The sequence below is a fragment of the Accipiter gentilis genome, chromosome 2 (genome assembly GCF_929443795.1).
Source record: "Accipiter gentilis chromosome 2, bAccGen1.1, whole genome shotgun sequence".
NCBI lineage: Eukaryota > Metazoa > Chordata > Aves > Accipitriformes > Accipitridae > Astur > Astur gentilis.
The window spans coordinates 47,696,583-47,707,959 of record NC_064881.1 but is presented as its reverse complement, the minus strand read 5'-3'; the positions used below and the strand labels follow the sequence as shown (position 1 = coordinate 47,707,959).

The 11,377-nt window shown below is 34.8% G+C and overlaps 1 protein-coding gene across 4 annotated transcripts in view; it reads right to left on the bottom strand.

Moving 5' to 3' along the window:
• Positions 1 to 996: 996 nt before the first annotated feature.
• The window catches only part of KHDRBS3 (KH RNA binding domain containing, signal transduction associated 3), a 101,144-nt gene continuing 90,763 nt past the window's right edge, over positions 997 to 11,377 (bottom strand). For 3 of the 4 annotated variants that reach the window (XR_007508701.1, XR_007508707.1, XR_007508708.1), the window contains 4 exons: positions 9,021 to 9,079; positions 5,526 to 5,675; positions 4,102 to 4,158; positions 997 to 1,717 (listed from right to left, as the gene is read on the bottom strand). Coding sequence is in view for 1 of the 4 variants with exons in the window: in XM_049821840.1 (XP_049677797.1) it covers positions 5,584 to 5,675; positions 9,021 to 9,079 (151 nt within the window). In the remaining 3 variants the exon portion in view is untranslated. Of the gene's footprint in view, positions 1,718 to 4,101; positions 4,159 to 5,067; positions 5,676 to 9,020; positions 9,080 to 11,377 lie in introns of those variants that run through there. The other variant, XM_049821840.1, reaches the window with a different exon arrangement.

Below are 11,377 nucleotides of genomic sequence, written 5' to 3'. Positions count from 1 at the left end.
CACACAGAAGCAGCCAGTCCTTAAGTTTTTAGTGAAATCAAGCAAAGTACTTGCAAGACGAACAACTGGGTAGTCTGCAGTCAACCCACTTTCACTGGACCCTAACAGTTCCTGTGTTAGACCACTCGGGACAAGATCTCAGAAAAATTACTGGATTTGCTAGATAGCTTTGATAGTCACATATTAAAATAAGTCATAAGTGGAAGGCTTGATACATCACTCTCAAATGAGGTTGTGTTAATAATCCTGGTGTACCGTCCAAATTACAGCAAGTGAAATTGCATTCTCCTTATCTAAATTCCCCCCACCCTATCTATATACAATTTTTATACTTGGCTAGCATTTGAAATGTTAGGTGCTGTTCCACACCAGAGATTCCTGCCTGTCAGTCTGAAGGGAGTCATTATTATACGTCTCTAGCGTTTATTCAAAGGTTTTTGTATTTTGCTTTTACTTATTTAAATAATTAATATTGCTTGCTGTGGAAAACATTGCAGAAATGCAGCTGTTGTACAGTGAGAGGTGATAGCAGGGAAAATCTTTCCAGATTGTGAGATTAACTGATAAATTCACCGTAAATATTTGAAGGTTAAAAATACAGACTTGTTTTCACACTAAGTTTTTTTAATCTATTAAAAATGATATCTTACTCAACACGCTTTGATCAGTGCCAGAGTTAATAGGAAATCTTAATTTTTTCCACATCCCCAGAAATTTCAAAGCCATTCTTCAGTAGTCAGTATATGGTATTAGAACTTACGAATACATGTTGAAGAGGAGACATTTGGTGCGAAGCTATTAAGTGATACTGCTTATTTTCAAAATAACATAAGCAACACAGACCCAAATTATTCTTTTCTTGGGATTAATCTGAGATTCAGTGAAGAAAAATGCATCTGATGGAAACATAACTGAGGAATGGGACACTCGCACTTTGCAAGCAGCATTTAGGAAAAAGAACACAAGAAATTAAATTATCGGAATTTTATTTGTTACAAATTGTCACACTCACAATTAATATAAAACAGAAAGCACTGAGGAAACATGACTGCTAGATACAAGATTTATCAAGGTGTAAAAGCCTCATCCAAGACTCTACTACTAGAAAACCTGTGACTGTATATTAAACATTTCTATGCATCAAACACCAAGTGAAAGAGAATAAGCAGCATATTATAATTCACAGGGATTAAAACACCTTCATGTTATAGAAGTTTCTGAAGGAAATGGAAGTTGGAGTATCATTTCTACCCAAGAGTCTTGTTTTGAGTAGACCTGTTTAAAATTAGCTATTAAGAAAAGCTTCAGCATAAAACACCAGTCTTCATTTTAACTTATCCACGTTGTTCATACATTAGACAAGCTACTTCCAAAGGCATTTAAATTCTAGTCATGAGACTTCACACACTCTCTTACACTTGCTGCATAAGGCTAAGGCTAAAAAGAGTCACTAAAGGAACAACGAGGTTGCATTATTGCTTTGTAACAGGAACTTAGATGAAAATTCTTTATTGAGCTCCAAATAAAACATTGTTGCATCACTAAACAATTAAGAGTTTAAATATACATTTTAAAAAGTGTATACTGTTATACACTTTAAGGCTTTAATACAAGAAATACTGAACAGGATTTTCGTACTCCGTAGCCTGTCGTCTTGTCTGGGCACACGGATAAGTACAATGCTCTAAGTAGTCCATAATTAACATGGCAGAAGTTCCTGAAAAAGAGCAAAATATAATTTATTTGTATCCATCTGGAGACTAGCGACTATGAATTCTCTGAATACTGTCAGATTATGTGCAGTGGGATAAGGCTACTATGAAAAAAATAAGAGTATGTAGATTCATGGAAACCATTGCAGAAACTGCTGTCATTGAAATTCAGTGCAAATGTGATAAAAAGGTTCAATAAATGCAAATTAATGATATGATTAATTATAATCATTACCATTACTTGTTTGACGAGTAACATACAGCAATTGACCAGTGTCAGAATATAAAACCCTACTAGAATGGATAAACACTTCTAGGTTAGCTTGCCACAATAAAAGAAAGGCTGCCTTCTGCAGGTTGGTTTTTTTTTTTTTTAAATTTAGAGACCTTTTTACTTTTTCCCTCTGTTCAAAATCTAATGGATTTCATTTCAGAGATTACTCCAAAAGAAAAAAATATATCCAACAGAAATGCAATAGCAGAACACAATGCTAGTACATGTTATTTCAGGAACTGTCAAGAGAAGTTTTATACTGTAAATGTAGTTTCTAAGAATACCTAATACCAGCTGTTTTAACTGATGTAGTTTATTGTACACACATGTATAGGACATGGGAATTGACACAATTTTTTTTTTAAAAGGCATGACAGTACATTTTCTTTGGAGAAATAAGGTGTATCGATGTGGAGCATTGGAAGAAGGAAGACTTAATGGATCTAAAATTCATACCACGACTATGCTCAATATATGCAAACTTTTAGATGCATCAAATTTAGATCTTGCAACTCATTAAAAGAAAAAAAATTTGCACTCAAATAGTTAAGTTTTCCATCAAGGTGGGCCACAGCTACTTAATGGGAGCACCACATGGCCACAGACTGCTCCATTTTGTCAGATGCACATCTGGCACATGACCAAAACAATCACTTCTGACCAGAGGATGGGTGTGCGGGGAGGGGAATTCTCTTAATTTTCTCATGTGACCTACAACATCTAGTCATACAACACCCTGTCACACAATGGTACACCCAAACAGCCTCTGCATGATTCGACAGGGACATATTTTTTTCCCCAAAAGGAACCTGAAACAATTTAAGGATTTATAGGACTTCAGGGCAGAGTAGCAGAGAAGTGGCATAAATGCATGCTGATACATTCATCCTCCATAGAGGAGGCACTAAGGAAAGATGGCATTAAAAAAAGTTGGATAAATATTACAGAAGGTTGAATCCACTTCTGATTCACTTATGTCTACTAGCCATCCTTGCTACTAGATATTTTAGTTTCAACCCATCAAGTTTCATCATATATGTTTAATACAAAACTTCATGTTTTCTAATGAAAGCTTGTTATGACTTATATAACTCATCATGTGATTTAAGATGTGAACAGAAATAGAGATTTGACCAACTCCATTATAAATATTTTTAAAAGATATTTATATACTCAGTTTTGCCATAGCAGTTCTAGCAGCAGGTATTGAATCTTTGTCCTTTGAGCCCCAACGAACAGAAATCTCCAAGCTCTCCTAACCTTGAAAGGGTTTTTTGGTTTAAATCTTTAAAATACTTTTAAAATGGTTCTAATGCCATTTTGTATGTACAAAAAGTTCCTTTAGCCTGTGGCTGCAGTCTTTTAAATTTACTGTGGTATACAGAGGCAGTGCAATATATGCAATATTTCAAAGTATAGGGCTCTATTTATGCAAGGCACTGAGATCATGAGGTTATCAGGAAGAATTACCATTACAGGTAGGAAATAAAGAAAAAAATCTGTTCTATTTAAAGTATACATAATCTGAGCATAAATACAGTTAAATTATTTGTTACTTTATATATTGAATTCACCAGAAGCAATAGAGCTAGCTATTCTTCAGCTAATGTTTCTCAATGGACATGTTGTTCTTCACTTCTGCCAAAAAAAATAAGTCTGCTTCTTGGGCACAAATGCTTTCCTTGGAAAATCATTCTATAAAATGCTTTCTTCAGCTTTGAAAAACCATTTTAGACATGTCTGCTGACCAGATTAGCATCTGAAACTCCCATTTGAACACTACTAGCATAAAATCACATTCACTTTCTTTCACCTTCCTCTGTCCGATGGAATACTTAATTGGTTGAAATGTTGTCAAAGCTATTGTATACCTTTCAATAAACAAAGAGCCAGAGGACTGTGTCCACACACTGGCACAGTTTAATGTCCTGTTTAATGATAGTTTAAAACTATGACTTTTCCCACTAGAATTAAACATAGCCAATTATTTTTGCTGGCCTCCAGCTCAGTACCTGTAATCATTATGTAAATTAAAGCCTTGTGTATAAAGAACTAAGGACCTGATCAAAAGCTCTATTATTTATCTAGATTTCACAGATGAGTAAAGATACCTACCAAAGCATCAGAAGCTTAAGGTTTTTGTTCTCTTGGCTGTCCAAGGAGGTGGGTTTCCTGACAAGAGAAAAAAAGATATTTTTACTAAATTTCAAAGACTTTCAAATAAAAACTAAAGAAAACAATGTAAATCAAACTATAATTAATAGAAACTTAATGATTAACAAAAAGCTTTAGATAACATTTGTATTGTTTAAGTTACTAGAATTTATGGAAAAATAATATATTACAAACTATTGGTTATGAGGTTTTACCAGTTGTTTAATAGGGAATAGTTTGTCCAAATTTAACTAGCTAAGCTAAGGCTTTTTAGATTACTAATACAAATTAAACGTTTTAAAATGAGAATTTAGGGGTCCTCAAAGTCTTTCCTACATTCTAAAATGAAACTTTCTAAGTTGTAGCCTCCCTGTTTTTATTGGTTATATTAAGATAAATTAAGTGAGATTAAAATCTTATTTGATTTATTTACCTTTGCAAATGAAGACCGTTTTAAGGGTTACACATCCTCTGTCTCTGACGAAAGCGACCTCAATTAGTCAAGTCAGAAAGTCTTTAAAAGCTTTGTGTTTATTGCTTCCAGCACGGAGCGAGGTGGTCATTAACGTACCAAAATTCTCATAAAAATTCCAAAGTTGCACTAGTGAAAAAATGCTCAACAAGATGAAAACTAGTCACATCTTTTTCAGAAAATTCATTAGCTATTTTAAACCATTTTTAACAAAAATATTTTGATTTAATGTGGCACTCAAGCAGATCCATACCATTTGGATACTTTAAACAGCATTTATATCTACTGTGAGTATATATATACATATTTAGGTTTATACCATTTTTTTAAAGAAGTTGCGCAATGTTTAATATGAGCCTTTTATGCTGATCACTGTTAAACATTTCTCCCTGTTTACTACTATTTATGAAGTTTTATTATAAGATAAAGCATAAAATTAATCTCACACACACTGATTTTCTTTCAAAAGTTTATTTAGTATCAAGCAAGGGTAAAACTTTGCTTAACACTACAGAACATTTCAAGACTTGAGTTACAAAATACCACATTATTTGCATTTGTAATTTGCTTCCCTTTTTACGCATGTTTGCAAAGAGAAAATCTAGCAAATGGCTGAAAATAAAAGCTAAAAACTAAACTGTTGAAAACCTTTAAAATAAAAGGTTACGCTTATGTTAAAAGAATGGACTAACATATTTAGTAAACCTATTTTTTGTTTAACACTAGTTAATCAAAGGTTATTTTTTTGATCACCTATTTTTTCAAATACAGTTTGGAAATAACAAAGTTCCTTGTTTTACATATCCTTCTGTCCAGGTTGTTCTTTCGACAAAATATTTTAAGTTCAGTCCATCCATTCAGATTTTTATGCACTTTGATTTAATAAAAAGGGATTGTTCATAGAAAAAATTACTTTGAACAGTATACAGGACTGGTGGAGATTGGGTATTTCACAACATCAGACAGTACAATCAGTATCTGGCATATGGCTGGTCTCTGTAGACTCCTTTTGTTGTCCTTGCAGAAGGTGCCTTGTGTCGTGAGTTGGTCCATTCTTCTTGCCCTATAAGAATGGAAAATATAGTTAGATCCCTTCCAATGTTCCCAGATGCTGTACTTTTTTTTTTCCCCTTATTTAATTCTGAATTAGATAGCAACACTTTTACTGAAACCACGGTGCACAAGGCGAAGTCTAACACTTGAACCAAAAAATGTGCGTACAACACATCTATATGAGGTATCCCACAATGCTTTTTCAGCACATACCAGCAGGGAGTGTGACAGGCTAATGGCAAGAATATTTAGGGCTCTTGCATTCAGCTGGACCTGCTTGTTGCAAATACACAGAAGTGTCAGCTATAGTAGCAAACCTACAAATAATTACGCTAGGGTGAAATGAATGGAGGATATGAATTATGTATAAGCAAATAAGCTACCCTCAGAAATAAGTTTCTTTCTATCAGTACCAGTTTAGGCTTAATTCAAATATGCAATCCAATATTGAAAAGCCTCAAGTATCACTACAAACACCTGTGGCTTCTAACAATCTAGGGGCAATATTCAACTTCACTGTAAACATACACTTCTAAAATGCAAGAAATAGGAAGACAGATTATAAAAATATTGAAAAGAGCAAGGGAAATAAATTACTTATTTGAATTTTGACAACAAAATAAGTTTGTGAAAAAACTTATGCTATATTTAATGCTTTATTGGTAATAAATATTAAAAAAAGTAGCAAAGTATTGTCTTAAATGAGTCAGACCTACTGTGCCAGGCATTTACGATGAGGGAAAAGACAGGACCAAGTGCAGAGTATAATGAAACAGTACTTAGGTACGCTTTAATCAGGTAAACACAAATCAGAGTACTGTATCACCCGAGAGAAAAAAACAAAACCATAAAAAGCAAACACACCTGAAAACAGCATATGTATTTCCATATCTACTTTTGGAGAATTGCCCTGCCTTAAGCAGACAGTTGTCCAAGTGAACCCAATGCAATCCAGAAACTAATGGTGGAATCCAAATGTATGGTAATCTAAAATGTAGGCATCACTTTGTCTTTCTAGTCCATTAAAAAAGAAAAATAATAAAAAAAATAAATCAAAGTCAACAGTCAAAGAATCCCTGTACTTTGAATGGTAAGGTAAATTGCCCAGACAGATATATGAAATTACGTGACAAGAATTCTGTAAGTTAAGGGTCCAATTTCACAATCTCTTCACAGAAGTCTCATCCCAGCTACTTTACTTTAAAAAAATATAGACGGTTGCCTGCAAAGCCTAGGTGCTCAGAACATCTGCCTAGGAGGCAAAAAGAACAAGTTCAAATTTGGTGTCAGGCTGAAAGAATTAAACTTCTACCTCAGGCAAGTTCCACAGGAATCTGATAATAGATAACATACATGAGAAGCAACCTCTTGTGCTGCTTCATCACATAGAAAGCAAGACTTACATTAAGCAAGGAAAAGAACCTTAGCCTAACAGTAAATGCAGCTGGATGAGGGGCAAGAATTAAAAATATGCTAGCTTTTAATCACTATTGCAAGGAATTGTTTAAATGTAAAAAGCAGCCTTGGTCACGGTTTAAGGGGAATACTCACTCATTTTCAAGCAATTGGTCAAATCAGTAGGGTAAAGAGACACCTTTATCAGTTTTCATTTTGGTGCCATTCAGGGCTTCAAATCCTAAAAATACAGATGTGCTTCCTACATCCTCTGGACTGGCACCTGAACTTCTCAGAGGAGGAAAAGTTCAGGTACTTCATGGGAATCTGTTTCCTCCTAGCCAGCACTAGGCAACTATCTGCTCACTCTGCAGCCTTATGAATTTTAGTTCGAGACACCTAATGTTCTCTGCATCTGTAAGGATGATTATTAGTATCTAACTCTGCATTTAAGGATGTACTTGAGGGTCAGCTAGTTAAGAAATAAAGTGTCTAACTATTTATTTGTATGTGCAAAATCTTCAGTGGCTGTAACCCATAATCATTCTTTAAGGCATTTATAGTCTTCCTCTCAACTTGAGTAAATACATCACTTAATATTCCGAGTGGCTGTGCTTTGATAAATAGAAAACCAATTTTAAATGCAAAAGCAATGAAAAATCCATATTTTCAACCTTAAATACTGCAATCCACATTTTTCCCCGTCAGTCAATTCTACCTACATTAAGCAGTTTCATACATTTCCCCCCCCCCTCCCCCCATCAATTTTGTATTCATGGAATAGTATTAGAAATATCAGACTTATAATGGCAAACAGTTTATTTTAATGCTGAAATAAAGATTTAAGCTATATATCTATCAACACCAACTGAAAGTGCTGGGGGACACAGGAATTTCAAGTGACCTCTTCTTTTGATGAACTGACTTTCCCCTTAAGCAAAATAATTATTTTAAGCAGACTACATTGAGCAAACTTCTGCATTAGGTTCATTTATCACAACTTAGTTGAGGTCATTTTAGTTTTCAGAAGGAAGCACTTCCAAATGGAGTTCAAGAAATACACCATGGAAAATTTCAAGTACAGCTCTAAAATCACTGAAGCATCCATTACCCAGAATAACAACTCTTTTACACTAGTTACTAAAAATCCTCAAGTGTTTGAGATTTGAGTGATCTAGATCATATTTCTCTGATCTCTAGCCAGAGATTTAACATTTATCCCTTAAGCAAAGGTGCCTTTTAAAATGCTTTATGCTTCTAAAATGCTTTATGCTTCTAATCTGTAACAGATTTCTTTAATTATACTTGCATTACCACACTTCAAGCTTAAAAAAAGTGATCTTTACCATCGGCATATGTTTTTTTGCTTCATTACGCATTGTTTTGTCTCCATATGAGTAACCCACTGCCCTTATGTCTATTAGCTACCTAAAGTACTTTCATAACCTTTACATAATGACTCCCTGGTTGATTTCACAAGACTGATGCATGAAAATGAATACAAAAAGATGATACAAGTCTAAAATGCACTCCATTAGGCCGATTCAGCTGAGAACTTCAGCATACTCTTACCTTGTACCAAGTTTCAACACCAGTTGTGCCACACTAGAAGCATTTGCTTTCAGCTGCAAACAGATCCTGAAAAAAGGTCCTCCACCCCCATTTTTTTTCCTTAAATGTCATTCAATGTGACATGAAAAGGGTACTTGCAGTATGGTTTAATTTTAGGTTTTTATTTCTTTGATTTTAGTTTCACATGGCTACATTAGCTCACAGACCACAGAAGCCTCCTTCAGCATTTTTCTCAATAACCACATGAGGAGGTCTGTGACAGTGCCGTAATCCCTGAACAGCTGTTACACACTGCAGAACTGAAGCTTGCCTTATGGATATTCTTCTTTGATTATATTTTTTTCCAAGAGTCTACTACTGTAGTCATTCAGCTCACAAATCTACTCACCGTAAGAGTCGTATGTTTCTTCACTCAGTCCATGGCCATAGTCATAGTAATCTGCTCCACTGTATGGGAGGAGGGTAGTAGGAAGAACAAGAAATAAAGCAGTTACACTTTAAGAAGCAATGCTTATCATTACGCATTCTACCTTTGAAAAGAAGAAAGCTTGAAGGTTATAGACATGCCCTAAGGTAAGAAAGGTAAGCATCCATGTGACAATGACAACTTTGATCCTGCTTATTTGTTAACTAGAAGACAAAAGAAACCGTATTTATTTTCATTTAGGATTTTTTTTAATCACTGAGCACCTGGTCCACAGTGTAAATGTGGAAGTGCGCATTTTATATTTAAAATTATACTTATAGTAGGGGAGGTTGAAGATCTTACAAGTGCCAATGAAGGAAGAGTAGGAGGTGTAGATACTGAACCAATTCATTTGTCGTATAAACTTTTTTCATTACCTACTGTTGCATAGTATTTTGTCTTTGCATCTTTGAATTCACTGATAAAAATGCAATAAAGGACAAGCAACTTGCTGAGAGGGTTATATAGTTGCTATACATGTACAGTTCAATGTCTTCAAAACAAGACAATGTGCACGTATGTAAATGATATCATTTTAATAGGCAAACAAGAAATGACAATAGAAACTAAGTTAAAAGCAGAAATCTGCAGTTCTTAGGATTCAGAAGTATGAATACCATAACCATGCCCTAAACCAGTCTTCCATTTCATAATGGCATTTCTATTTGTACTGAGACCACTGAATGGAAACTGAAGAACAAGCATTCTTACATACTACTTTTTCCATTATGCTTTCATTTCTCATAGAACCATAGAATGTTTTGGGTTGGAAGGGACCTTAAAGATCACCTAGCTCCAACCCCCCTGCCATGGGCAGGGACACCTTCCACTAGACCAGGTTGCTCAAAGCCCCATCCAACCTGGCCTTGAACACTGCCAGGGATGGGGCAGCCACAGCCTCTCTGGGCAACCTGGTCCAGCACCTTACCACCCTCCCAGTAAAGAATTTCTTCCTTACATCTAGTCTAAATCTACCCTCTTTCAGTTTAAAGCCATTACCCCTTGTGCTATTGCTACATGCATTTGTAAAAAGTCCCTCTGCAGCTTGCTTGTAGGCCCCCTCTAGGTACTGGAAAATAAGTATAACTATGTATAGTCTTTTACATAGTTGACAGAACAAAAGTGTATTAGACATGTTTGTAGGACATCAAAAGCAAGCCTCCTGTTTTGTTTCTTTTTAACCATAGCCAGACCCAGGGCTGACAATGTTTGGAAAATACTCTACAAACTGATGCTACCAAGTCATTACCTTCTGAGTGAGAAGGAAATCAGTAACATAGGATCACTAGCAAGTAATTACTAATATTGACAAAATGTTTCTTGCATTAGATGGATTGCTAACAAAATAAAAACCAGAGAGAAAAAGCAATTTATAGCCCTAACATGAATTAGCAAGTAAAGCATTTATATAAAACAAATAACACATCACAATCACTTCTAAACTGACACAAGACAAAGATCGTTTGTTGTGTTTGTGGTTTAGGTTGTTTTGGTTTTTTTTTTTTTTAAACTTAAAGTTTTTAAATAACACAAAATAATCCAGGCCAGAAATAATACAATTCTGGTGTGCGCAAATGCATACCTAGAAAGTGTGGATGAGTATTTGTTATTACTAGCATAAGGCTTCCTTAACAAAAACTTAACCAGAATGCACTATGAAGACCCACAAAAAAAGTTTCTGTATACAACCTACATGTTATGTATGGTTTGTCAGTCCATTTGATGAAGACCCCACAATAACAAGGGCAAAGTTTGAAGCATAAGAAATAACAATTTTGCCCTCCAGCAGCCAGTGATAAAACAGTCTTTATTCTGACAACCAACTTAAAACTGACATTCAATATCCTTCCACACAGTACTTGATTATTTATTTTAAGGCTGTCATCTAGTTTAGAAGCCTATAGCAGCTGAGCCCTTTCCCCATAGCTGTCAATCCTGTCAGAATGACTTTTTGAGGGTTTCATTTCATAGATCTAAAATATCTATTATACAAAAAATTACTCATTTTACAGCATATAAACTGCAAGATGAATAAATATCAGAAAGGAAAAAACTTTTACTTATACTGAAAGTATATCATGGCCCATGTTTATTAACAGACAAACCCTTCAAAACTAATTATCTGTCCAAAAAGTACATGTTACAATGGGAAGTAAAGTTGGCTCGTACAATTCAATACTCTACTCTGACTGCTTTCATTTGTGCTCTATGAACAGTGCCGACGCTCTCTCAACTGTACATTAAACAAATGCAAAACTTCAGATAAGACAACTTAAAGA